At 52.0% G+C, this 26,626-nt stretch overlaps 11 protein-coding genes and 1 non-coding gene across 12 annotated transcripts; 6 read left to right on the forward strand and 6 right to left on the reverse strand.

The window, feature by feature from the left end:
- Positions 1 to 148: 148 nt before the first annotated feature.
- On the forward strand, positions 149 to 1,645 carry BBK36DRAFT_1164840 (MFS general substrate transporter; the record flags this gene model as incomplete). The annotated part of the gene is made up of 4 exons (XM_024894701.1): positions 149 to 342; positions 414 to 555; positions 626 to 1,387; positions 1,448 to 1,645. The coding sequence occupies 4 exons, from the start codon at positions 149 to 151 to the stop codon at positions 1,643 to 1,645; spliced, it is 1,296 nt and encodes a 431-aa protein (XP_024753611.1).
- Positions 1,646 to 2,378: 733 nt separating this feature from the next.
- Positions 2,379 to 3,638, forward strand: BBK36DRAFT_1107742 (hypothetical protein; the record flags this gene model as incomplete). Its single annotated transcript, XM_024889289.1, has 3 exons — positions 2,379 to 2,701; positions 2,754 to 3,054; positions 3,111 to 3,638. 3 exons carry the CDS (start codon positions 2,379 to 2,381, stop codon positions 3,636 to 3,638), a joined length of 1,152 nt encoding a protein of 383 aa, XP_024753612.1.
- Positions 3,639 to 3,937: 299 nt separating this feature from the next.
- Positions 3,938 to 7,132, reverse strand: BBK36DRAFT_1136966 (hypothetical protein; the record flags this gene model as incomplete). Its single annotated transcript, XM_024893123.1, has 1 exon — positions 3,938 to 7,132. One exon carries the CDS (start codon positions 7,130 to 7,132, stop codon positions 3,938 to 3,940), a length of 3,195 nt encoding a protein of 1,064 aa, XP_024753613.1.
- Positions 7,133 to 8,246: 1,114 nt separating this feature from the next.
- BBK36DRAFT_1107567 (NAD(P)-binding protein) lies at positions 8,247 to 9,137 on the forward strand (the record flags this gene model as incomplete). The annotated part of the gene is made up of 1 exon (XM_024889267.1): positions 8,247 to 9,137. One exon carries the CDS (start codon positions 8,247 to 8,249, stop codon positions 9,135 to 9,137), a length of 891 nt encoding a protein of 296 aa, XP_024753614.1.
- Positions 9,138 to 10,842: 1,705 nt separating this feature from the next.
- On the forward strand, positions 10,843 to 11,430 carry BBK36DRAFT_15989 (hypothetical protein; the record flags this gene model as incomplete). Its single annotated transcript, XM_024897694.1, has 1 exon — positions 10,843 to 11,430. One exon carries the CDS (start codon positions 10,843 to 10,845, stop codon positions 11,428 to 11,430), a length of 588 nt encoding a protein of 195 aa, XP_024753615.1.
- Positions 11,431 to 12,704: 1,274 nt separating this feature from the next.
- BBK36DRAFT_t19 lies at positions 12,705 to 12,776 on the reverse strand. The gene has a single exon. It is a non-coding gene; the product is annotated as a tRNA-Gln (tRNA).
- A 1,991-nt stretch (positions 12,777 to 14,767) lies between these two features.
- On the reverse strand, positions 14,768 to 15,371 carry BBK36DRAFT_1164845 (hypothetical protein; the record flags this gene model as incomplete). The annotated part of the gene is made up of 2 exons (XM_024894702.1): positions 14,768 to 14,797; positions 14,868 to 15,371. 2 exons carry the CDS (start codon positions 15,369 to 15,371, stop codon positions 14,768 to 14,770), a joined length of 534 nt encoding a protein of 177 aa, XP_024753616.1.
- A 1,081-nt stretch (positions 15,372 to 16,452) lies between these two features.
- BBK36DRAFT_1155113 (PLP-dependent transferase) lies at positions 16,453 to 18,222 on the reverse strand (the record flags this gene model as incomplete). The annotated part of the gene is made up of 3 exons (XM_024893793.1): positions 16,453 to 16,761; positions 16,824 to 17,983; positions 18,057 to 18,222. The coding sequence occupies 3 exons, from the start codon at positions 18,220 to 18,222 to the stop codon at positions 16,453 to 16,455; spliced, it is 1,635 nt and encodes a 544-aa protein (XP_024753617.1).
- Positions 18,223 to 19,046: 824 nt separating this feature from the next.
- Positions 19,047 to 21,448, forward strand: BBK36DRAFT_1164847 (hypothetical protein; the record flags this gene model as incomplete). The annotated part of the gene is made up of 5 exons (XM_024894703.1): positions 19,047 to 19,216; positions 19,322 to 20,118; positions 20,200 to 20,644; positions 20,775 to 20,997; positions 21,074 to 21,448. 5 exons carry the CDS (start codon positions 19,047 to 19,049, stop codon positions 21,446 to 21,448), a joined length of 2,010 nt encoding a protein of 669 aa, XP_024753618.1.
- Positions 21,449 to 21,653: 205 nt separating this feature from the next.
- Positions 21,654 to 23,441, reverse strand: BBK36DRAFT_1109276 (pyruvate decarboxylase; the record flags this gene model as incomplete). The annotated part of the gene is made up of 1 exon (XM_024889453.1): positions 21,654 to 23,441. The coding sequence occupies one exon, from the start codon at positions 23,439 to 23,441 to the stop codon at positions 21,654 to 21,656; it is 1,788 nt and encodes a 595-aa protein (XP_024753619.1).
- Positions 23,442 to 24,487: 1,046 nt separating this feature from the next.
- BBK36DRAFT_1173813 (hypothetical protein) lies at positions 24,488 to 24,986 on the reverse strand (the record flags this gene model as incomplete). Its single annotated transcript, XM_024895885.1, has 2 exons — positions 24,488 to 24,724; positions 24,831 to 24,986. The coding sequence occupies 2 exons, from the start codon at positions 24,984 to 24,986 to the stop codon at positions 24,488 to 24,490; spliced, it is 393 nt and encodes a 130-aa protein (XP_024753620.1).
- Positions 24,987 to 25,710: 724 nt separating this feature from the next.
- On the forward strand, positions 25,711 to 26,523 carry BBK36DRAFT_1136974 (hypothetical protein; the record flags this gene model as incomplete). The annotated part of the gene is made up of 1 exon (XM_024893124.1): positions 25,711 to 26,523. The coding sequence occupies one exon, from the start codon at positions 25,711 to 25,713 to the stop codon at positions 26,521 to 26,523; it is 813 nt and encodes a 270-aa protein (XP_024753621.1).
- Between the last annotated feature and the right edge of the window lie 103 nt (positions 26,524 to 26,626).

The raw sequence follows: 26,626 nt of genomic DNA on the forward strand, positions 1-26,626 counted from the left end.
ACACCCATACAAGCAGTAGCCCATGTAGTATATAAATCAAGAATTGCAGGTTGATCTACGCTCGGCTGTCGTGGCAGTGTGATAGTGTGACAGACCTCCTGTGACCAGGGACTCTAATTCTTAGTGCCAGGCCCCTTCATTTGTTACCATGTCGTCGGGTAGCACTACCGAGATCGAGTCGGCAATCTTCTCAGGGGGTGAGGAGGCTGTTGAGGGATCTCGCGAACCAAAGGGTCACTCGGTCCCTCATGAGTTTCCAGAGGGAGGCCTACGGGCCTGGCTGGTGGTCTTGGGGTGCTGGTGCACATCTTTTGCATCATTTGGTTACGTGAACTCCTTTGGGTTCGTACTTGGCCAGCCACTACATCCTTATAAAAGTGTCATCGCTAACAGTCATTTCATCTTGAATACAGAGTCTACGAAACCTACTATCTCAAGACGTTTTTGTCTGGCCACTCTCCGTCTGATGTGGCCTGGATTGGAGCTATTCAGTCATTTGCCCAGTTCTCAGCAGCTTTGGTCGCGGGCCCGCTGGCAGATCGGTACGGAGCAATGGTATGATGAGCACGTCACCCAGACCTAACACCCCCTATTCATGAATCTTTTCTGACATTAAACGCCATAGGTTATTATTTGGCCATTCTCTTTACTCCTGGTTGTCGCCATGATGCTCACAAGCCTTTGTACCGAGCTCTACCAGTTCATCCTCTGCCAGGGCATCTTCATCGGCATTGCATCCGGCCTCATATTTACTCCTGCAATCTCCATCGTGGGCCATTATTTCCACAGGAGGCGACCTATTGCCATGGCTTTTGCCACTACTGGTTCTCCCCTTGGAGGAATCATCTATCCGGTGATTATGACCAATCTGCTCGAAGAGAACAGTGTCGGATTTGCCTGGGGACAGCGGATCTGTGGTTTCTTGACTCTCTTCTTGCTGGCGATTGCAGCCGTAGCTATTCGGCCGACGTCTCTGAAGAGAAGTGGCGCTTTCATTCTGCCAGAGGCCTTCAATATCCCCGCCTTCTCTCTCCAAGTTGCCGCGTTGTTCATGGTCATACTAGGACTCTGGACGCCATACTTTTATCTCGCCGACTACGGCACAGTACATGGAATGTCTCCGGGCCTTGCATCCTATCTGTTCGCCTTGATCAACGCAGGATCATTCTTGGGCCGAGTATTTGCTGGTTTTGTTGCCAGACATCTCGGCCAGTTCAACGTCATCACTGTGGCCTGTTATGCCTCCGGATTGCTCATGTTTTGCTGGCTCAAGATCACATCTACAGCAGGACTTGTTGTGTTGTCCATCTTGTTTGGCGCGACCAGCGGCATCATCATCGCCCTCATGTATACCACCATCGCACACACGGCAGATCACCCCAGCAAGGTAAGCGCCTGTTCGCTCATCAACATGTCGAAAATTTCGCGGCCTGACACACATTTATAGATTGGAACTTACATAGGCATGTCCACATTTCTCATCGGCTTCGGTGCTTTGGGCGGCACTCCAATCACTGGCGCCCTGATCGATAGGTACGACGGCTATTCTCAAGGCATCATCTTTAGTGGTGCTGTCCTCATGGCCGGAGCTGTGCTCTTTACCGCAGCCCGATTTGCCTTTTCAAGAGACAAGCTTGTCGTATAGAACTGGCAAGACTGGACTGTTTGAACTCCCAGAAGTCGTGTCGAGTTTCCGACCTGTATGTTGACGTCCCTGCCCCCCGTTGAAGATGGGAAACACAAGTACTAATGATTGATACTGACACAAACGGCAAGCGTTTCTTCTGGCACCTCAGCCTACATTGCCAAATACGTTTGTCCATTTCACAACCTGTCGTTTGGGAATGCATACCCGTATGCAATGAAACCTCGCCTGGTGGCTTCCGGCAGCATGCAAATAGCCGCCGACCCTCGTTTCTCGGGGGCTACAGCGGGGCCGCGGCAGATGCAGCAACGATATCACCGACATCTGAACTCCTTCGTCGGCAGTAGCCCAAAAAGAGTTAAACACCATCTGCCGCGCCTAATGGAGGATATTTAGTGGCATTTACGGACTCCGCGGTAAAATGTGGCGGAATCTGTTGGGCTAAAAGCTCTCTACAGCATGCATTAGTCTTGCGACTCATCGGGCTGAAACACCACCCCTCTCACTGGCACGACGCAAAAGTTATCATGAATCCTTTCGATGTAGATTTAGATTTACAACTCTCTTGATTAGAGCTATTATGAAAATTGGAAAGATTATGGAATTGGTTCAGGATCTATAAAGAACACCCGGTTCTGCTCTTGTTGCCTGCCCTCTCTTGATACATCAACCTCAACTTTTATTAGGCGATATTTACATCAGAACCTATTGAGTCTTTCAGCTGCAGCAGAATATGGTCGAGAGAGATACGTTCCGCGTCCAAGGAGTGCCTCTGGACTGGAGTGTGACCCGTCTACGAGCTTGTCTGGAAGAACATGACCCTTCATCAAGCCCAGCCATACGATCCTTCGCCCTTGAAGACGGTCGTCGCTCCTATACAGCTACCGTGGTATTTAAGACCCGTCCATTGGTGACGCAAGGCCCGAAGCCGTGGGACATTTCATTGAGCGAGTCGGGAGAGAACCACTCCTCCGAGACCGACTGCATCACAATTGACGATGATTTGCTCGGCATGACTACTCTATACATGCCGTCGGCCGACAATCACAAAGTGGAGTACTTATATCTGAATTCCAGCTTTATAATAATATCTCACTCACTCGAATAGTATTATTGCTCTAGGCAACATGAGTGGATGCCCCTTAGACTCCTTCGAAGATGAGGCAAGCAATCATGTCTGGCTCAGAGATGCCCTCCCCGCTCAGCTTCTCAATAAGACAAGTCGGCGGCCAATGGCGAGAGTCATGACATATGGTTTTGAATCTTTGTTGAACAGAAAGTGTGGTCCGGCGACTTTTCAAGCTATCGGGAATGCCTTTCTCAAGAGTCTCATGACTCTACGCAGTCCCTCCGTTGCTACCCCTACGATACTCATTGGTCACGGTGTCGGAGGTCTTATTATCACACAGGTAGGGGGCCAAATATGTCAAAAAAGTACATATGCCATGACTAAAAAATGACATAGGCCTTGGTAAATTTGTCTATCTCAGAAAGAGAGTCGGATCAAACTCTTCTCGATGGAATTCGAGCAGTGTTTTTCTTCGCCGTACCTAACAATAGCAGGGGTATAGCATCTCTGTGCTGTAGCGAAGCAGAAGACGGTTCCAGACAGCAACTCGAAGATTCGCTGAGTCAAGACGAGTCTGAGATTCTGAGACAGATGCTCATGAAAGTCTTCACTCTGAGGCATGAGACCCGGATCTTCAGTTTTTATGAGACGCTGGAATCTGCAATCGCGCAAAAAGTAAGACATCGGGATTCTCCATTGCATGAACCAGATACTGACTCGCACAAGGATGGGAGCGTTCAGAAGGGAGTTGTTTTGTCGAGGGCTTCAGCAATTCATCGCCATCCGTGGGCCGGTGACGACCTGCTCGAGTGCGCGATACCACGAACTCATGCAGATATAGCAAAGTTCGAGCCGCACGATCCTGAGTATGATGCTGTTAGAAACACACTGCTCCGGTTAGTAAGGCAAATAACGAGTGATTGAGTCTAGGTTGGTGTTCATTGTGCGTATATGTGCATGATTGGTCAAGGCGCTGTTCTTCTTTCAGTGTGGAACTCTAGCTCCGAAAGAAGGTGTAAGCATTGGGTAGATATTCTATTATAACACGTGTATATTCAGGAGGGCAGGGAAGAAACGAGATATTTCCACAACTCAATTGATCGAACTAGTATGGCGGCCAAAGTCCTCCATTTCGCTTCAGTGATAAACTCCAGCTGGCAGTTCAAGGGAAACATGACTCGCAATCATCAAAGATATCCAGAGGCGAAAGACATCGTTTTCAGCTAAGTCGAGACTCCAACTCTCAACTTGTTCAGAGCATCTTCGTACTTTGCCGGACTGTGATCCGTCAACATGCTCGTACCAAACCGCACCTCTCCAAAGCGGCCCTCGACATCTTTGATGTACTTCAGCACAATTCTCTGCGCAGGCCGCCCAAAATGCTCCTCGTCCAACATAAGGAAGGCATCTCTGCGAAGGACACGCTGCGTCTCAATGGTAAACACCTCGCCCGGTGGAAGCAACTTCTTCCCCTTCATGGCCGCCCTCAGGTTCTCCAGCGCCGGAAGCATCCATCTCTCCTCGTCACTGACGCCTCCACTGCTCGCGACCTTGCTCGCGCTGCGATAAGGATACCATCTTTCTGAGACATTGTCTTGAAGAGCATTCCAAATCCGTTGGCGGATTTCAGATTTGGTCTTGTTCTCATCATGTTTGAAGGCGAGAGCAACACCTTGAAAGTCGTGGAGTAGACCCAAGGACAGATGAGGCACCAAGTCATTACCATGAACGACTGTGGTAATGAGGCCTCGAGTAATCTTGCGTAGAGACGACGACATGACGGCAGGGGGGCCATATGCATACACATGTATGCGGCGACCGGACGGAGGCCGGATGTCGCTCAGCCTAACATTGACCAGAGCCTCGTTTGGCGGAGGCCTGAGAGTGTATGGTTCAGCAGAAGTGACGAAGCCAGGGCCAAGGGGGTTAGGCTCGGACAACATGATTCCTAGTAAAGACGTGACACCGGCTCCCAGAGAATGCCCGCATAGAACAAGTCCATAATCGGGAAACTCGCGCAAAGCCTCTTTAAGCGTCGTCAAAACACGGCCATCGCCACCGTACAGCAGTCTCCGGGCAGAGGCGTGGATGCCCTTGTGCACTCTGTAGCCCTTGCCTCTCCAGACGAGCCTGTCATAGTCGCATGTCAAGTCAGCCAGGACGTCTTCGAATCCTAGCGTACCTCTGCAAGCTAACACGACGGCTTTGGCTGCGTGGTCGAGCGAGATATAATGGACAAGAGGAACACCGGACCCGGTGTGACCAGAAGAATCGCTCCCTCCATTGGGGTCGACAAAGGAAGCGAGCAGGATGTTGTCGGCTTCTGACTCGGTGTGGTGAAGGAAATGCCGGATATCGTGGTGAGTGCCATCCCAGGCGCCAACCTTTGGTACTTCGTTGGATATACCGGTAAGTTTCAGAAAGTGGGAGCCGTAGCACGCCGATGAGAACCGCATATAGCGAGTTATGTTGGGGAGCAGGTGACCCTCGGGAAAGGTACCGTCGACGAATCCTTCTTCGCGGAGAGCACGGAGAGCGTCTGCTGTGTTATAGGAACTCTTCTGATAGTATGACGATAGCATCAGGGACGACTGCGAATCGTTGGTTCCCACGCTATAAATGCTGGTGGCATACGACCGGTTTCGGTTGTGGCCAACAGAGGGGGGCACAAGGTAGATGCTGTGGTGCTCAGGGGGCGAGCGTAACACCAAGTCGCTGTTTGGAGATCTTGGTCGGTGTTCTTTCGCATCTCTGTGAGACGATTTGTGGAGCCTTGACTTGTCTTTGGAACTGATGTAGTCCGTCGTGCCGGAATCCTTCGTCCAGATGGATGCGATGGACGGGCCGTTCCCTCGGAGGACATGCCTTAAGCCTGTCTTCTTATCCGATGATCGAGAGGAACTCCCTCCCTCACTTTTTCTCCCAGAGTGACCATGCTTATGTGACGTATCGTGAGATTTACTGTGCATTGGTGTGCGTTGCTTCTTCTGGTTGGCCAAGGCCTCCAGATCTTCGAGATATATTGGCTCTTTCGAGGCAATCGTGGAATTGCGAGAAGAAACTGCCTTCGCAGAATCGGCATTGTTTTTGCGAGAACTCGACTGTGTTGGCTTCTTGAAATCATGAGAATGCGATTTGTGGCGTCGTTTGGTTTCAGTCGAAGTAGATGGCTGTGAGGGTAACGCAAAAGTTGAGGACGGCAGCAGGGCTGGTGATACCGGAGGGGATTGGTATTCAGGAAGAGTAATAGTAGGCGTCCCTGGAGCAAGAGTCTCTTCACTGCTGCTGCAGCTCTGGTTGTCCGTCATGATCTCGAGGGCCTCATCTTTGTATTCCTCGTCGCCTGAGAAAGAGGAAGTTTCCTTCTTTTGGCGGTGCAGCTTGTAGACGACTCGGTAGGATGATGTTGAAGATTGGTCTTTTTGACTCGACGATGTATATGATAGCTGGCTCCCAAGAGCTTTTGTCTCAACGATCTCAGCGCCTGGAGGTGTTGGTAGGGAGAGCAGCCGAGGTCCTTGGACATCGACAGTGATCGTCTGCACTGAAGACACGGAGTTGGAAACCGATACCGTGGTGCCCGGAGTCAGAGAGGCCATGATCTGACTTTTCAGTCGAGATACAACAGCCTCATCGTCTTCAGTGCCGGTCCAGGGACTACCGGGGGGCGACGATGAAGAGTCGTCCTTGTCCGTGTTGCCGTAGCCGCCGCGAATCTCGCTCAACACCTTTTCATCGATATCCACTCTGTCTCCATCTTCTAGGACAACCACATCCCAGATGATTTCTTCATATGACTGTCTCCGGCGCTCTTCTTCGGCCGTCTTGCGGCATGCCCGCTGTAGATAGGCCAGCGTGCTGAGGGCAAGAGTCAGGTCAATGACACCAACTTTCTCTCCTTGGAGGCCCGTTGCGGGATTCTCAAACTCGCGGCGGATCAGCGTGACAATGCTGGCAACAGCTCGGGAAGAGTCAGTTGAGCCGAAGAGCTGATCGAAGGACGAAAGGAGAAGCTGCGAGCCTGCGGAAGCCGTGGATATGGTTGTCCCTGTGAGTCGAAAGCTGACCGACGTCCAGAAAACGGCCTGAGTAACAGCGTAATGCAGGTTCTCGAGGCTGCGCTCCAGGACCGTCTCTGCATCTTGAATGGCCAGATCGGTTCGCGATTGTTCGATGGTATCTTTGGCAGCTCGGCTTATTACGCCTTCGATCAAGCCCCGGGCCAGCTCGAGGCCACCAAGGGTTGTGAGTCTAGCAGCATCGAGGCTGGCATTGCTGACCACCGATCCAATGCGTATGGCAAGCGACGTCGATCGAGCGGCGAGGCTCACGGCGTGGGCGACGGGCGACGGGAGAAGTGTTGGCCCTTGTTTCGGCTGGGCCTGCCTTGAGGCTACGGCAGCCTCGTCTGCCGCCATGGTGTTTTTTTCTGAAGCAATTGGAGAGTCAACTCAAGTGGTGGGACGATGCAGATTGATGCACATTGGCATTGCTAGGGACCGCAGCACTGGAGATGGGTAGTTGAGGGTCGACGAGAAAGCTGCAGGGAGAATTGAGTTGGTTATTAGAGAGCATATGCAGACCCAACATCGCCATCCACGGTGACGAGGCGAATGTTGATCTCCAACTTGGTGCCCGTCGGGTTTCACATGTGATTACGGCTCTTCAGGCCCCCTTGGCCGGTCCATATCAGGCACCAATAGGAGCATCACACGTCCAATCCAACAGCTCCATCGCGAAGCTAGATCAAATCGACGGTTGCTATCGTATCAAGCAGGGGGCGACACGCCATCGGTTGTGCGTTTTTTTGCAGTGCTGTTCATGCATGACATGCTGGCCGACGCAGCTGGAATGGAGCGAAATGAGCTGTCGAAGAATGGCTTGCAGATGCGATAACGTCGATAGTTGAGACGGAGACCCGAGCAATGCGGAAGACGGATGGTGAGACATCAACAAAAGGTTATCGATGGATTCCAGTCGAGAGAAAGCCGAGGACATGTGTAAGTGCACGCATGAAGTCTACGCAATGCACCATGGGCAGGTGGAGGAACAGGTGAACTGCCAGCCCTCGCTTACGATAGTCGAGGGCGTCTCCGTTAGCGAACTGTCTCAGCGCTCAGCGTCCACTGAGGACTCGCCTAGCAGAGGATTGAGGTCAGCCGCGATGCCCCAGCTGTGCTGAAACGGCCTCTGAGAGACTCGGTTCAGCGTCCGGGGGGGCGACCACATACTGACCCAATGTGGCAATGAGCTTGGAACCTCAACTTTTTTGGCTCCGGCCGTTCAGTCAGCACACTAAAGAGAGACGAAGATGATTTTATCCACAGAGGGCGTCGTTATTGCATGATCTCACAAGGTGGCCTATGGTAGCTGAGCGTAATATTCGGAGAATAATAACCTCCGTTCTGTCATTTTGAGGACACCATTTTGCTCAAACTGTCGATCTCATAGACCACAGACTGGTGGAAGCAAGCATAGAGTGCTTTCTGCAGTAGACTTTGCGTTTACCCATAAAGGTTCAAAGAACCCAAAATGAAACCGAGTCCCTACAGCGTCGAGTCTCTTTTCAGAGTTGATGGTCTCGTCGCCGTCATCACCGGCGGAGGCTCTGGCCTAGGCAGAATCACAGCCCACGCCCTCGCCGTCAACGGAGCCAGGGCAGTCTACGTGCTTGGACGACGAGAAGATGCCCTGGGGGCCACAAGAGATACTTGTCCGAAGCCAGAGGCGATAAGGCCTATTGTCTGCGATGTTACGAGCAAGGACGCGCTCAAGGCAGCGGCTGATCGAGTTCGGGCAGAGCTGGGCTACTGCGATGTCGTCTTCGCGAACAGCGGGATCATCACGGCTGATAATTCAGATCTGATGAAGGAAATTAACAACCTCGATCTTAAGGATATCCTGGAGAGTCTCTGGGAATACAGCATGGAGGAGTTTACGCAGTCTTTTCACGTCAATGCCACGGCTGTTTTCTACACTGCCCTTGCGTTTCTGGAACTGCTCGACGAAGGAAACAAGAGAGCCGTGATTCCCCAAAAGTCTCAGGTCATCGTCACCGGTTCTGTCGCAAGCTTTGCTCGCCTCCCCAAGGCCGGGTTTGCCCACGGCAGCAGCAAGGCAGCAGCAGTGCAGCTGGCCAAGCAGCTTGCGACAATGCTGGCCCCGCACAAGATCAGAGTCAACTCCATCGCGCCTGGGCTGTATCCGAGCGAAATCACCGAACGAGACATCAGAGCCTCAAGCACGGAGATTCGAGAGGAGGGCAGTCTACCAGGGTCGTTTATTCCTCTGGCGAGGATGGGCACGGAGGAAGAGTTTGCTGGGGCAATGCTGTATCTGACGAGCAAGGCGGGAGGATACGTGGATGGAACAGTACTTCTGACGGATGGAGGTCGTTTGAGTATCGCGACTTCGACATACTGAGAATGAGATCCTATGTAGTGGTGAATAAAAAGAGCTGTTGGGAGTATCAACATGATCATGATCGTGTACGCAAAAAACGCGTTTTGATTTGAATTCCCCTCTGCGTACGTTTTGCTGCACCGCCGCGAAGGCCACGCACAATGGCTTCTTTTTTCTTTCGTGCTGCAGGTCCAGGACTTCCATGGTTCTCCGGTCATGGCTTCACCAGCACTTCACCACCACAGCAGTACCACAGCAACACTCGTAGAGTAGCTCAGTCAAGACTCTTCTTCACTGCTTGGGCAAGCCCGAGCAACAATGAAAAGGTCGCGTCGCCTGGAGGCAGTGTAATACCAGGGACACAGTGAGCAGGATCATGTGCAAGCACAGAGGAAACTGCTCGAGTTTCAAAAATAAGAATAATCACGATTGGTCCCCTTAGGGACCTTTCAGAGATTAAACTGAAAAGAACAGATACTACACTTGATCTAAGCCAAAAGGCAAAGAGAGCTAAAGAAGAAAAGAAGAAGAAGAAAGCTTCGCTTTGACGGGAGCGAGCGAAGTATATATAGGGGGTTGAAAGCGGTGAGGGCCAGCGGGCCGGCAGAATCGCCCGGAGGGCGGCGAAGCTCCAGCTCCGGGTGAAGGCATCGCGTTTTGTATGGGAGAATCGCGTCGCGGTTGGGCGTGTGGGGAGGAGATGGAGCCGGTTGGACGCGCTGGACGGGTGACTGTTTGAGTTGGGAGCTGAGAAATTGGCTCGTCACTGGGGTCGATTTGATGATAAAGGGTTTGTGGCTGTATATCTGTGTAGAGGCAGGAGTGGCACGAGTGGCACGAGACTGTTGCGTCTATGGTAAAGCCCCTGAGAACTACAAGGGAAGTCCTCAATGGCTGTTACGCTGCTTCGTGACTGTTGAAGTGATGCTGCTTTGTTTCCTGATGGACCTGCCTAAAGAGAATCACCGGCTGCGTCTACGATCTGGCCGCTGTAGCAAGAGGCATGTCGGCAAAGGAGAACTTGAAAATCACCAACAGGCTCCAAGGCCCAGTAAGCATGAAGGTATATGAAATGAAAATATCAGATAGTATCACTCGGTGGCATTCTTTCATCCATGCTTGATTTCATTTGTCTTCTCCGTGATCCAGACGCTGTCCTTTGAGAAATTGGCTGGTCAAAATCACAGCCCGATCCCTCCCACTGTAGCCATTATGCGCCAGCCCAGGAAACTCTCTTGAATAATCTCCAAAAACACTACTGAGCTTCATTCAAAGACACAATGAAGCTCCTCTCGAAGCTCTCGGAATATTTTCATCCATTAGCTGTCCATTTCCATCCCTCGTCCATACGAAATCCCGTGTGTCCCACAGGCTCAGCCCTCCTCCAGCTGATCGACCGACGGCTACCCGGTATTTGCGTCATGAACCCCTGCTAGCTCGTTGCCTTACTGCAAAGGGGCACCGAAATCCGAAGAATGCGATGAGTACGAGAGCTCCAGGTGGCGCTGCCCCATGTTCTCGTGGTCGCTAGTCAATCTGGGCTTCCCAGGACATCGCGCCCAAGCTATCGTGAGGCGACTGAGCATGTTCATCCTCAGCTACAGCATGGCATACATAAAGAGAAGCCCGCCGCGGGCTCTGCTTGACATCTTGATGACGCCCACAGCGATATGCCTCGTCGATTATCGAAATACCTGACACTGCAATAGAAAGGAGAAGAAGAAAAATGACCCGACTCTTCCAAATCGTCCGGCCCGCCCTCAAGCGCTCCTACCAGATAATCCCAGACGGAGAGGAGCCTCTCTACAGGGTCAAAAACTTGCCATACCCCATGAGCAACAAACCTGATCTCGCCCTACTCGACGGCCCCGACGACACCGCCCCCGTCCTGGTCGTGTGCCACATGCCAAAGTTCTCACGACACTTCAAGGTTGGATTCGGCGATCCCGCAGGCCCTGAGCCCATCGTATGGGAAGACTTCATCAGGCCCTCGATGGGCAGCCGCGAGCGCAGGATTTCCGTCTCCTTCTCTGGCGACGGACACATTGTTGAGACGGGCAAAGGCGAGCGCGAAGAGTTCACCTGGAAGCGCACCCGTCATGCCAGCGTTCCAGGCAAGAAGCTTCACTCGGCTAGCCTGCGGAACAGGAAGCTCGTCGACAGTCAGGGCAACATACTCGCGATTTTCACTCACGTGACGGCCATCGGAGTGGCTGGATGGCTTCAGATCCAAGTCGATAGAGGGCGCGACTTCGATCTCATGGTTATGATGACGGCGCTGTCTATCCATGAGTGGATAAGGCGACGACAGTAACGGTGGTGATACTCTAGTTCAGCAACTTTTCGCTTTTCCCAGCTTTTCTTTCCTGAAGCGCTTGGCTTTCTCTGCTCATGATAGCTGGCTGCTAAAGATCGATATACTCTTTACGCGATAAAGTTCTTTACATTCAAGTTCCCAGTCGTACGATGTGGGTGGGTACGATATTTTGTGTGCGTTCATGAGAGCCCAATCTTGATTCACTCGGCACTGCAAGTTTGTTCATCCTCAGTTTGGATGAACGTCTTGCTCTCTCGCTTCAGAGAAGTTCGCATACATCACTGATAAATCCATACACTGTAAACAACAACAATGGAATCAGCCATTCCTTCACTGAATCGAGTCTACGATTACATTGTCGAGCCGTTCCCCGAGGTTCAACTTGTCCATCAATGTCCTTGAAGAAGAAGCTGTGTTGGTTTACCTTTCCGCCCGGCGACACAGCCTGCAAGGAAGAGTAGGAGAGTAATCTCCCTAGGGCAACGCATGTCAAAAAGCTCATACATGTCTGCTGTTGCCCGTCACCGGTCGTTTTGCGTGACCCCAAGACCTTTGCTCATCCGATGTCGTTCGACCCCGACCGTTATCCGGCGACTCGAACAGAGTCAGACGCTCCCGTCATGTCTGTTTATGGAGGTCGGATATGTGCCAGTCGGTTCTTCGCACTGGAATATCTTTTGATCACTGCGTCGCAAACTCTGACACTTTTCACGGTTAGCTGAGCGGTCGATGCCAGTGGGAAGCCAATCGAAGCCGTCTTCAAGCACATCTCGAACTTGGTTAGCTGTTCCAAATGCTTTTGTTATATCATCGCGGCGCGGAATGAGAAATGTATCGAGCTGATTCGGATGTTGGAGCTGGAGAATCCATGGGAGGAGACAACGCAGGGTTCTTTGGAATGTGATCGTCTTCTCAACGACAGGAGGAGCAACAGCGCCCAGTTGCAGAACGGAAGTTGGAAGGAGTCAGAGTATCGGGAAGCCAATTTGGAATGAAATTGTTCATTATCGAGTCTGAAATTCGTCGCTGTTCCCGCCGCCTTGTTGGTTTCTTCTTGAGCGTTGTGTTATGTCAACTTGTGTGATCCACTTCCCTTTCTTCTTGAACGTTGTCACAACGCTCCTCAGGTACTCTAACTGGTGCGAAATATTCCGTACACACAACATGCTCCTGACCAAGTTATAGAGAAAAAAAATTTGTCCAAGGATGTAAACAAATGACAGCAGTGTCCTCAGCACGCAGAAGGAAAAACAAAACAATTGCCCAAAAAAAGGTTCCAGAGGGAGTCGAACCCTCGCTGGCGGAATCAGAATCCGCAGTCATAACCGTTAGACCATGGAACCGATTGTTGAAGTGGTTATCCACTTCCCATGGCATGCCGCCTTGCCTCGTTCAGAGTGTCTATGAACCTAGTGGATGGATGAACGTTGTATTGCACACTCTCCCGAGAAACTTAGAAGAAATGCGTTCAATCGAGGATTATGTTACAATGCATTCAATACTGTTGGTTACCTTGAATGAAAATAGCTGACAAGACAATTTGAACATCGGCACAAACCGACTCAGCTCTGCCAAATTCGGCGACAAACTCATCTGCGATGTTCAATATTCGCCTCGGTTTCGTGATCACCCTTGGATGTTCTCAGCTCGATGCATGCTTGTTCGTTTCCTATTTGGTCTCTGTCTCAAAATCGTTCGCTGACGAGGTTTGTAGAGACCCTGGTAGGTTCTTTGGAGAACCTTGTGGCTTTGGCTATATAGACCCTGGTATGACTAGACGAAGAAGATGATGATCAGACACACACTATCACTTTCACTCATTCACTTCAACTTCAGCCCCTTTGGCGCCAAAATTTTCCGTCGCTCTCTCAACATGTCTCTCGGCAATCTACCCTCCGAGCTCTGCCTCATGATCATGGGACTCTTGGAGAGCCAGGGTCAACTCAAGTCCCTGTCGGTCCTATCTCGAACATGCCGGTCTCTGTATCAGATGGGCAATCCCATTCTCTATGAATCGAGCCTCAGCCACGAAAGCAAGGTTTGCGCCGCTCTCCATTGGGCAATTTCCAGGAACTGCACTGGTACCTCGATGAAGCTCATAGAATATGGCATGCCAGTCAACGGATTGTTCCAAGAAGATGCTTGTACGTATAACCGGCTGCTAACCCCCTTGGCCATGGCAGCAGAGCAGGGTCGAACCGATATTATGCGCCAGTTTCTCAACGTTCCTGGAGTCAACGTGAATGAAAGCGGATCACACCAAGAGACGGCATTACATCTCGCGATCATGTCCAAAAACATCCAGACCGTCAACCTACTTCTGGCTCAGGATGGCATCCTGGTTGATACCAGGTCCGAGACCGGACGGACGCCTCTCAGCCTCGCTGTTAGCGGAGGAGATGCAGAAATTGTGCGGCTTCTGCTGGCCAAAGGTCCTTTGGTCGATCCGGATACTCGCTCCAACCGCGGCTGGTCGCCGCTTTTCATTGCAGTTGAACATCGAGTCGGTGCCAAAATCGTCAAGCTGCTCCTCGATACCGGAAGAGTCGACGTCAACTTCGTCGACCCCGATACTCGCTTCACGCCCCTCATCGTTGCCATCAAGAATAACCTCCCAGACGAGGTCCGGCTTCTTGTATCGCACCCCGACATCGATCCCAATCTTACAGCGCATAATAACCAGGTTGTGCCTATCGTCATGGCAGCCTCCCGAGGGCACACCGAAATCGTACGCATATTGCTTTCTCACCCAGCCACTGACCCTGACAGGGCATTCTTGACTAGGTCTAGAGCACTCCTTCAAGCTCATTTGTGGGGACACGAGGACATTGTTCGAATGCTGCTTGCTGATGAAAGAGTAGGACAGGAGAGTCGGCAATTGCTGGACGGGCAGCGAATCCTCTTCCAGAGCTGCTCTTGGCTCTGAATTGGAGCATAGCATTTTGCGAAGCGGGTTGTTGAAGGCATTTGGTAGAGGAGTAGATTGTGAATCCTGATTTTCATTTCATACATATTGGTGGATTGTGCGACTTGTGAACTTTGGTGGTGATGGTTGAGCTCTGTAGTATACTGCGATCCGAGAGTGACATAACCCAGGCGTTTAACGCGAATAGATAGCAATCTGAAAGATGCGATGAATGTTGTGTCACCATAATTGAAAACTTCCTATGAACGAGTGCTAGCAGCGAGATGGCACGGCTTTTGTCCATTCCACTTCGCAGTGGAGCAAAAGATCACCTATATCATGACCTTTCCACCTAAATTGCGCTGGATATCTCCTTAGCGAAATATGTGCCACGCTTTCAAGACGCAAGAGTCTGTACACGCAAGGAGATCACCACAGCGTCGACAATATGATGGGCCACTGGAAGAAGACACGACGTCAGTATAGAACTCCCAGCCACTCTCTTCGAAACACGAGGAATGCAACTTACCACAGAGGCCAGCGGGAAACCCAGCGGGAAGTGCGTAACCGCAACGACCACTTCCATCCATCTTGCAGCGACATCACGGCCGAGTAAACCTGCTGCCTGATGTGCTACTGGCAATGTCCACCTTGTCCCCCACCAGGCATTTCCCGCCTCAGCAATCATCGTTGCCCAGATGCTTGTGCAGCCCCAGTATATCACCTGTTTCTGCCACCAGCCGAGGCTGTCGGCCAACTGACGTCTCTGCTGAGTATCTTCTCCGTCTGGGCTGCTGGAGCTTCCTGTGAGATCTGATTGGAGAACCAGGCCAGTGAGGAGCACGGTGAAGCCCTGCACACAGAACTGAATGTGTGCTGTAAGGCCAAGGCGTGGGTAAGGCACCAGAGGAACGACGAAGCCAAAGAGCATACCGCAGGCGATGAGTCCGCCGCCATGCCGGATGAGAGAGAGCGGGAGTCTACTGCGGCGGCATGGGTTTGAACTGAGCCCCGGGGGGCTGGCAATTGGCATTTTGGAAGCCATTCTGAGAGCTCAGGAAGAGTCAAGTCGTCTGAGGGTGATGATATCAGTCAGGCGGCGGTCGATTTATATGAACAAGGTATCTGGCCTCATGAGAATGGAAATTTCGAGTCTTTGCCATCTGATTTGAAGATACATCACAAGGTGCCTTGCTGCTGTTTGCGTGGGCCGAGATACCCCAATAGCCTATTGCTCGGCTTGTCGCCATCCAGGCAAGCCGACTTCAAGTGCCATACCGCAATTTGTCATTCCGAGGTCAGAATTGGTAATGCAAATTGTGAGATCTGGGGAGCACTTGGTTCGTTGACCGAGCGGATTATCGGATTTTTTGCTTCCATTTCAATGATTTCTGGTCATTGTGAAGCCGTCATCCGGGAACCCGTAGAGCTCTAGCTTGAAGTCACGTCTCTACTGAACGGGACCTGTGATGCAAGTTTCGTTCATCAGAGTGTGTGTGATGCATGTCATCAGTTGTTGTCCAGGGACAGATGGTAATTAAACGGCTCATTACTCGGGCTGCAGAAAAAGTATTGGTCCTGACAACCTGCAAGGGCTTGAAACTCGATCGCAAGCTCGGACGGAATCGGCCGGGACGACTCGCCTCATCTAGCTTTTGCGTGTCCAGCCAACAGTTTATGAACCAAACACCTGCAGTAGGACAATAGATGCAGGTCCCAAAAGTGGCGTTCATTAGTGCAGTCCGTGCTCACGTCTGTCGAGGCGAAAGCAAAGGTGCCAATCACCTATTGTCGTTCGTGTTGCCGCAATTGTCAACCATGTTGGTGATGGATGAGGCGATCTGAATGACTGGCGAACTTGAAACGCTCGTCGTCCGCCTCGTACCTCTGATAATTGTCCAATGATATGCAGTGAAATAGAAAATCAAAGTGACAGGAGGAAACCCCTCAAATATTTTACACTCTTAGGGAATTGTACACTACCCAGGCAATAACCGACATCTAATGGTATCAAAACAGGCTCAATTTCGCTCAGACTACAAGAATGTACAAAGGAACATTCAGCATCAAGCTATAAACGTCCAAATCTAAGTATGCTTCGTGAACAAGTTCACTCACTTTAGGGGGCTCTCCTGTACTGGACCGTCTGTTGTTGGTACGCTCTTCTCCTCGAGCTCAAACATCTTCCGTATGGTTTCGCCAAACCGCCTTACGGCTTCTTCAATCTTGGGCAACGGGGCTGCCGCAAAAGTGGTTCGATAGAAGACTTCGTCACGGGGCACATCCGATGACGCGCGGAACCAGCAGCCGCGGCCCACCAAGGCTCCCGTAGAGATGCTTTCCAGCCATATTTCTTCCTCGAGGACGTCAGCCGTCTTATTATTCGCATCGGGGTGTTGCTTCCAGTCGACTTTGATCCATTGCTGTGGAATGCTTTGTCAGTAAAAGGGGCTCGGCCATTGGGAGAGCGTAGAATCACACTTACAAACATGCCAGCCTCGGTTGGCTCCCAGCTAACAACTTGCTTCGGCAGATACCGCTCGCATGCTGAAACAAGAAAGTCCCTTCTCATAGTATACTCACTGCGCAGGTGCATCAGCCACTTAACGTAGCCCTCATGGCCCCAGTGCTCATCAACGAGCTTGAAGATGGCCAGCTGGCTCAGGCCTGCAGGGCTCTGGGTGGAAACGTCGGTATGGTGCTTGTATCGCTCGATAAGCTGCTCCGGTGCCGTGATCCAGCCCAAGCGGGCTCCAGGACTGATGACTTTGCTGAATGAGTCCATGCGAATGACTCGTCCGTCGATATCCATCCGAAGGTATGAAGGAATGAGTCTCTTGAGGAATTCAGTAGGCGACTGAATTTCTGAAGCGACTAGACCATCCTGGTCCAGGGAGGTGTAGGTGTCCATCTGCAGGAAGTAGTAGGGGTCGTCCTCTAGGATAATCAGGTCGTGCTTTTGGGCTACTCGGTAGATCGCCCTGCGGCGTCGAAGGCTTTGGGTGGTGCCGGTGGGATTCTGGCCAGTCGGAATCGCGTATAAAACTGATGGCTTCCTGGCGCCCTTGTGCGCCGCAGGATCCCAGTTGTCGAGTATCTCGTCAAGACTATCGGGAAGCATACCCTCACGATCCATGTCTACCCCAATGAACTTGATTCCTATGGGCACAGCAGTCTCAATGGCGGTGGAAAATGTGTACTTGTCAGCCAGGACACAGTCCCCGGGTTCCGTCAGCATCCTCAGGCACATGTCCAGGGCTGATGTGTTGCCAATCGTCATGGAGCATTGCCAGTCAGCGTAAGGCGGGTCGTGGACCATTTCCGTGTGCTCCGTGATCCATCGCATGAACTGGGCCGAGCCGTAGCCTTGGCCATAATTCAAAGCTACGGAAAGATCGTAAACGCTTGTTCCATCGGCAATGTCGTGCTTAGTAGCGTGCAGAGTTGTCCGTGATGTGGAGGGAGACTTCTTTCCTTGCCGGAGGTTATCGAGAGAAGGAGGTCTCAGAATGACTTCGTCGAACGGGATAAAGTCACTCAAAGGGATACCACCTCCCAGGGAGATGACGTTTGGATTTGAGAGATGCTTCACAGAGGCCTTGAGGGACGATCCAGTTCGACTGGCGGATTCGGTGCTCATGTATGCTGTAGAAACAAAAGAGAACGGGGTCAGCCTGATGAGGACATATATAGGAGCACTATGCCTCTGGAAACTCACGATGCCATCGTCGGGCCTTTGGCTTATACTTGATGCTCTTGGTTTTGAATTGATCGCTGCTGCTCGCTGCCGCTACTCCTCGTTGAGCAGCGGTGAGTGGCCTCCTCTTGGGATGGAGGTTGGGCTCCTGAATCCATTCGTCGACTTCTCTGGAGAGACTGCCCATCTTGTCAGGTTCTGCTTTGAGGTTCTGCCTGGTCTTCTGAAGGATGATGATGATGGATACCGCTGTTACACACCGTCTGAATATCCCGGAGGATTCGTCGCTTTATAACTTGCCCAAGTGGCCCATGTGGAACAACGTAGACAGGGCAGCGGAGCTGTAACGTCCATACGGCCACCATCGTGCTGGCTGCTGCTCCAATACCCAGCTTCAATCGAGGAGGCGAATTGACAAATAGCCCAACAGCGAGCAGCCACTGTGCCGGCAAATAGTCGCAAGTCACCAACAAGACCTATGAATAGGACAATGGGCTATTCTCTCCATGACAATGCGCCTTTGCCGCTTTCGCCCGCGTGTTTTAGTGCAACGCTGTGGAGCAGCCAACGGTTGAGAGTTGGCAGTTGGAACAAAGCACAGATGTTGGCTAGTGAAAGTGTCGATACTCCACTGATGCTGCAGAAGAAAACAGAGACTGCTTGAGTGATTGAAGATGAATTTGAAATCCGGCCAACAGCTGAGTCTGTCGTTCAAATTAAGCGTTCAATGAGCCAGTCGTGTGATGATAAACGACGAAATTTGTGTGATAAGTTGAAGTTGAAGCTCCAGCCAGAAAGAGAGAGAGTCTCTCAAGTTCAAGACGGCGTATGGTGGGGCTGGCCGGAGAAATCGGGGCTCCGGCTCGTCGGAGTGAAATGCTCCGAGCCGCATGTTCCTCCTACTTGTACTACACGGACCGGAGTAAGCTCACCTTCTCCCATATGATTCTCTCCATCTCACGAGACGACTCCTCTTCCAAGCACCAGACCTCATTGCCAGCTCTCTGGAAGATGAGCATCCGCCACGCTGCGTGTGAACCTTGTCGGCGAGCCAAGCTGGCTTGCGGCCACGAACGGCCCACTTGTGCCCGGTGTCGCAGCCGCGACCAGATCGACCTCTGCATCTATCGAGCTCGGCCATTCCGGAGAAAGAGTCCCAGTGACCGTATGAGAGAGCAGAGGTGAGCAGTGAGCAGTGATGAGTGACCTTCGAAAACTGGGCTTGCCAATCTTCAGCCGCTGACCAGGACCTGCTTGAATGCTCTGCTTTGCGGCTCTAGTGCGAGACAATCGATCCGTGTAGACGCTCTGACCACTCCCCCCTTGGATACTTCACCAATTGCAGAGGTCCTCGGCGCTTCTTCGTCTCGTCTCCGTCGATACCCCAATCCTGGCTATCTTGGCGATGTGAGTCATGCCAACATCTTTAACCAAGTGTCTTCGCGGGCCCCTTCAGGGGTCACCGCTGTCCAGCACGACGAGTCCATGCAGCAGCCGATCCCCAGCCCTCCAGCAGATACGTTTATCGACCAGGCAACCTTTGACAGAGCCAACCATGCCCTGAGTCTGCTGGATCAGCTGCAGGTCTCGAGGCTGGCGTCTCTGATACGGTTCTGGCTCAAGAAGGGGGTGAACCTGGCGCTGGCGGAGCCCTTCGTTGAGACGTGTGCCGAAGCTGCAGTTGACTGGAGAGAGCTCTCAACTCCTATTGGGGCTAATGTTCACGATGTTGGCGTTGGGATTGCCCAGAGAGCGAGGGTTTTACTGGAAAATACTCACAGACCGCTTGTGGTTGACAGACACTCGACTCCATCCGATTATCTGTCGCAGATGTCGGGGAGGAACTTGCGGTGGGAGAGTCTAGGCATCTTCCTCGCAGCTGCAAGCCGCGCTGCCCTAGACACCTCTTCCTTTGCTCCACTCTACAACAGCGACGAAGGACGTCGCGGGCTAATCAAAGCTTTGACCTACATTGGAGACTGCTGCTTGGAGACATGCCTTGCCCTGGACTGTCTCAACGATCTGCAGCTCGTTCTGCAGTATGAGAATCTCATCGTCCACTCGCAGGTTGACGGTGACCAGAGTAAGTTGTAGACGTAATGATCTTGAATGGCTATCAGGCGTATCGTTCGGGCCGCCCGCCACTGACAATTGCAATATTCAGGCTACCACTCATGGCGGCGCATGGGCGATGTTGCCAGCTCGCTGTTTGCTCTTGGATATCATGAGAAGATTGATCAAGACTCTTACGACATCCCGCTGTTCGTAGCCGAGCTGCGGAGGTCTTGCTTTGCCCGCATCTACGCAGCCGACAAGAGCCTCGCCGTATTTCTTGGACGTCCCCCACGCATCATGAAGGAGTTTTGCTATTTCCAGCTGCCAACCAAGTTTACGAGCCTCTGGAAAGACGACGGCGGCATAGAGAAGCCGAACAACAGCCCCCTGGACTCTCCCACGATCACAAGCGCAGACGTTGAAGAGTGTCATAGTGAACAAGTCTTGAACTACACTTCCGACACGTTTGTCTCTGCGCTTTTTGCGGTCATTAAGGAAGAGATACTCCAGCTTTTTCGCAAGCGCCATGTTTCCAGCGAGACTGGCATCATCAAGTTGGTTGCTGCCAAAGACTCCTTCCAAGGCCCCCGTACTTGTACTGATCTGTGGGTGCTGCAGTGAGCTTCGTCTGAAGATTGACCAACAATGGCAGGATTTGCCCCCTCATTACCGCCTCACCACAAGCCTTAAAGATTGCCCGCTTGGGCCTTTTGCACGAGATTTCCTAGCCGGAGCTCGTCTTGAATACCTCCATACGCACTTTCTCCTTGGTTTCCTGTCCCAGCGCAAAGTGGCCGAACCTGATGAAGCATTGTTGAGGACTGCGTGCGAAATGCTCTCCATTGTGGTGGAGACCATTATCTTGCGGGATCGAATGGCAAATTCGGGGACGTGTCTCATTTGGAAGGTAAAGAAAAAACATATCTGCCCCATCACACTGCCACATTTTCTCCGTTTTCTAACCAGAGCAATGTGCGCAACAGGTGGCTCAGTATGGACTACCAGCCGCGGGGATCATCTCCCTGGCCCTCCTCAACTCGACAGCCCCCGACTCGCGTCAGTTCTCTCGATCCAAGATGATTCAAGCCTTAAGCGTCCTCGTCGCAGAAATCACTATCGGATCATGGATCCAGCCCGGCGAGCCGAACTTTGCGCTCTTCTCACAGGCAACGAGGACGATTCAGAGCTTACTTGACTCGCTCACAGCGTTGAAGGTGCCCTCGGGGGCCAACGATTCACAACAGCTGCTCAGTACTGACCCTGCTGATAATTGGGATCCGTACATCAATTCGCAGTCTTGGGAGCTCGAGATGGACTTTTGGGCTAGTTTGGCCGAGCATCCCACCTTGGTAAATTGATTGCTTACGTCTCCTTCTCTGGGGTTATACACATTTATCAATAATTGAGGCTGTACAGGGTCATCAATAGTTCACGAAATGACATCTTCCATCCTCATGTGTGGTACTCATATACTAGCTAGTAACTGAACTCTTTTTGTTTCAATGAAAGCAGCCGACCGAGAAGACCCCTCAGCCTCATCCGACATCATCTCGTCTTATACATCTATGCCTCCATCGCCTTGTTTCTATTGGCTACATAGGCAGCAACCTCCACGAGCAACTTTGGAGCATCCGCCCAGTTCATGAAGATCTCGATCATAGCCAGACCTTTACCGGCCTGGACGTCCTTGCGTTCCCACACACTCCACAACTCTCCCCAGTTCCTCACCTGAGCCGTGATCACGGGGTAATTAGGATCATTCTCCGGCGCGCCGAAGAAGGCTGGGGCCAGAGTGTTCCTCCAGGGCTGAATTTCGTTGTAGCTCTCCTCAAAGCCGTGAAGGACTCGCTCGACCGTGTAGCCGTCATTGTTTATGACGACAATGGTAGCATCAATCCTGTTCCGGATGATGTCGCTGATTCCCTGGACGGACATTTGAAGGCTCCCATCACCTATAAAGAGGATGGCTCGACCCGATGAGCGAGTGCCTTCCTTGTGGCCCTCCTTGCGCAGTTCTCGTTGAGCCAGAGCGCTTCCCTGCAGGGCGGGAAGCGTATAGCCGATGGAAAGCCATAGGCAAGAGTTCAGAAGGATGGTGTTTTCCGGGAGAATGAACGTATTCGCGCCCGCAAAGCTCGTCCCTGCCTCTGTGAGGAGAAGGTCTCCGGGCTTGAGATACTTGGACATGCGCAACCAGAATTCGTCCTGCTTGAGGGGATCGCCATCCGCAGCCGGTTTGAGGGCTTTCAGCAGATTCGGCGAGACAGAAGCGCCCCTGGTGAATGGCTGGATCTTGGGTAGCTGCGTGGTCTCGAGGCGCTTGAGCAGCTTCGTCATGAAGGACTTGATCTGGATGGCACGGCCTTTGGGGTCGGCCGGCTCCGGGCCAAACTTGACAGCGTGAGTCTCAAAGACGACTGTGACATCCGCCCTGGGCACAGCGCTGAAGCCGATTGCATTTACATCCGAGTACAACGGCCCGAAGTTCAGTATGAGGTCTGCGTCGTCAATTTGCTGCTTGGTGGATTCGTCTCCAACGGCGCCATCATAGCTGCCCTGATAGTTGGGCAGATTTTCGTTGACGATGCCTTTTCCGAATGGTGTGGATAGTGTAGGGAAGCCAGTCTTCCGTACGAACTCGTTGATCACCTCGTTGATGTGGAAGCGGGCGGTCAAACCGTCCATGAGAATCACTGGCTTTTTGGCGCTCTGAAGTTTCTCAACAAGGGCATCCAGCACCTTGTTTTCGTATCCTTCGTCGTATCCGGGATGTGAAAGATCAATGGGCGTCGTGGGAGCCCGCACCTGAGCCTTGACCAGGTTGGTTGGGAGCTGGATGTATACCGGCTGACTGTGCAAGATGCAAGCCTTGAGGGCTGCGTCGACCAGACCCGGGGCTGACTCGGCGTCGGTAAGGTTTGCTTGAGCCACAGTCACGTACTTGTTCATCTCTGGAAAGGCTCTGTAGTCACCATTGCCCAGGGTGTGATGCACACAGGCCTTGGTCTTCTGAGCTGACTGGGGGGCAGTTCCAACAAGGTGCACGACGGGAGACTTCTCAGCGAAGGCACCTCCGATGGCATTGATAGCAGAGAGCTCTCCCACGCCAAAGGAGGTTATCATGGCTGCGATCCCCTTGATTCTTCCATAACCATCGGAAGCGTATCCTGCGTTGAGCTCGTTTGCATTGCCGGCCCAGGTAAGGCCCAGAGGCTTGATGTAGTCGAGGATGGTGAGGTTGTAATCTCCAGGAACGCCGTGAACAGTTCCAACGCCGAGCTGGATCAATCTTCTCAAGATGTACTCTGCAAGGTCGATGGTGCCTTGGTCTTCTAGGCCTGGATTCGCCATTATGACTTTGATGCAGGCACCGCGTAGATGATCAGGTATTACCACAGTAAATGAAGAAGAGGTTCAATCTCACGTCATGGAACAATTTAGACAAACTATCCAATACCTCTCTTCCATCGTTCGAAGCTCTCACTTATATACTATTTCACACTCTCTCATCGACGGCTGTCCGGGTCAGCCAAATCTCCAAAACTCCACTATATACCGATACCGACGCCATAAGGCCGATCACTCCGACCCTGATTAGACAGTCTGAAGGCTGAAAGCTTGAAGCCTCGTGCTGATTCCTTACGCGCGAACGTCTTACACAGCGGCAGGATGAAGCTTCTTTGAGTTGCAAATCAACTTAAACTCCCGTCAGATACCCGTAGCTCAGGAGTTGCTAGTGTTCCTCGGCAGAAGTAAGCCGAGCCGTAAGACATGACCGAAGCGGCACTCTTGTACGAGATGACAACCAGCAACAAAGCTACCAATCAAGTAAGATTACGTACATCAGCTCTTATCACTAAAAGTATATAAGATCTGACTAGATTATACTAATACTTTGAGCCGAGGAATCATTGAAATGAAGGCTTACGACAAATCGCGGTCGACGCCCGATGTGATGCTCTATGTGCTTACCACCCAGAGGATCTCTGGACAATAGAGCATATACAGTTGTGTCAATCCTTAGCCACCTTCAAACTAGTTCAGAGTTTGCCGAATACGGATAGTATGTTGCTTAACAGCTGTTCCACAGAGTTTGGAGAAAGCGAAGCAAATACACAGGATGACACAATACAGATCTAAGACTGCCTAGGCACTATTCAGAACCATCTGTATCAGAGGTCTTATCAGGTCATCATTTGGACAGAATCAACATCAGTCAGCATTTAATAAGGGTTGTTCGTTCGGTAAAAAGCGGTCTATCTCGTGGTTTCCTACTCCGAAAACCCCGATATGGAGTCTTCATTCCTCGCCAACTCACCACTCACTCCGAGCTGGTGTAAGACATGACCTTCATCAAACTAAGCAAAGCCTTCAAAATATCCGAGGAGCTCGGCATCTCATTTGGTCTGCTCCTGTCCGTTCACAAGCACCGAGAATTCATCGCTCACGGCGAACCGCGATTTCAGCCGATCGGAGAACGTTGCCTCGTCTGGACCCAGCCGTGCCTCATATTCTGGATCCGCAAACGCTGCAATGAGAGATTGCATGTCTGGGAAGACGAACGTTGTGATGGCATCACAGTCAATAAAGTTGGCGTTTCCCCCAAGAGCAGCACGGGCTACTTCCTTCTCAGCCTCGGTGTTGAAGTGCTAGCGAAAGTCAGCCGCGGGGCTCCATCTCCTCAACAGCCATTATTTCTCTGTCCGTTGAACAGGAAGATTGGGATATTCGGAGCCTTACAATTGAGTAATCAAGAACGCCGTGTCGCTTGCAGACCCCGAGAGCCATGGGGGCGTGAATATCGGTGTAATGCTGCCGGAACTCCTCGTCACTGAGTCCCTCCTTCTTGGTGACGAGGAATGTAGCCTTGACGACTTTTCGAAATGTGCCCGCCATGACAATTTGAAGTCTCTGTCCTTGATCATACAAGAACATTTTGAAAAGACTTGGACTCTGAGTCTCATTTATACGTCAGACAGTCAATTACTCGAGGTGATCCCCTCGATGCAGCGCAGCAGATCCCATGACAAGACTCTAGCCCAAGATGTCTAGACTCCCGAGATGCTTGTCCCAGCAATCAACCCCATGTTTTTACAGAGAACATCTGTCAGTAATAAACGAACAACTCTCAGCCCTCTTTGACTTCGCAGCACACGCCAATCCAGTGCATCATGAGATCAAATCCGATGGAAGATCCTCCACATCTTGGCTCCCGAGTCTGCGGATCTCGCTAACCTTCAAATGGCTAGAATACCGAATCATGACAGGGGACTCTCCTGTTCGGGAGCCAGGAGGACGAGCTCACAACGGTTTAGACAGATTCATCAACCGACTTCCGCAACATGACTAGGCTGCAGCGTCGCTTTTGCTCCGTTTTTACGAGGCCGGCCGGCCTGCTTCCAGCGGGATCGTGAGACGACACGAAATTTCTTCGCGGCTGAATGAATCTCACGCGTTTCTGATCTTTCACCTAGCAACAACTCTCCCCCACGCTCGTTTCTACAGATCATTCGCTCCAAAATCCGGACTCGGGCGGTAGCTTGCTCAGCATCAGCATCAGCTCCAGCCCCCGTTCCTGTCACTCTTTATCTCACACAACTCCTCTCACCCACAGCCCGAAATGGCCTCCATCGCCAAGGCCCTCGCCGTCCTCGTCCTCGGCCTTGGTCTCGGCGCCTCCGCGACCGGTTCCCGCGGCGGCAGCCTCGACTTCTTCTCCGACGACAAGTGCCAAGACCTCATCAAGGCCGAGACGGCGCCCATCCCCCTCGACGTCTGCATGGTGGCGTCGCCGCTCGGCCAGCTGACGAGGAGCTTCCGCGTCGACCAGAAGCCGTACTGCCCCGACGGCAGCCGGCCCTCGCTGCTCTTCTTCCAGGACTGCGCCTGCACCGACGGCGTCGCCAACTGGATCCCCAACGCAAACTACGGCGACTACGGCAACGGCTCGTGCCAGGCGGGCTGGGGCGGCGACTTTCTCATGTTTGCGCTGTCCTGCGGCGAGTTCAAGGCGCCCGTGCGGTCCGTCATCTCCTTTGGCGCGACGTTTCCTTCGCCGTTTACCTCGACGAAGCCTGTTGGCTGCCCTCCGCTCACCAGCGGCGTTTCCGCAACCACTACTTCCGGTTCTGCTGCTACTGATACTGCTCGTTCTGCTACGTTCGGCAGCGCTGAGGCAACCCCGACGACGGATTCCAGCTCCGATTCCAGCTCCTCCTCTTCTCGTCAAGACGCTGCGAACTCTTCTTCTTCTTCCGCTTCCTCATCTACGGCGACAGGGACAAGAACAAAAATTGTCCCGGCGACAGGCACGCAGTCTCAAGCGGCTGCAACGACGACATCGGCCGCGATCGGAAGATACCACGAGATGGGAGCTCTGTATTTCATGGGCTACGCTGGAATCTTTGGCCTTATTTCGTACTTCACTCTGTAGACGTGATGCTGTTACGAATCATGAAACTGAAAGCATAATTATAATGGTATAATGTTATAATAAATTAATGTATTATCTATGATTATCAAATCTAACCGTGTCT

Source organism: Trichoderma citrinoviride (assembly GCF_003025115.1).
Source record: "Trichoderma citrinoviride strain TUCIM 6016 unplaced genomic scaffold BBK36scaffold_1, whole genome shotgun sequence".
Classification (NCBI taxonomy): Eukaryota; Fungi; Ascomycota; class Sordariomycetes; order Hypocreales; family Hypocreaceae; genus Trichoderma; species Trichoderma citrinoviride.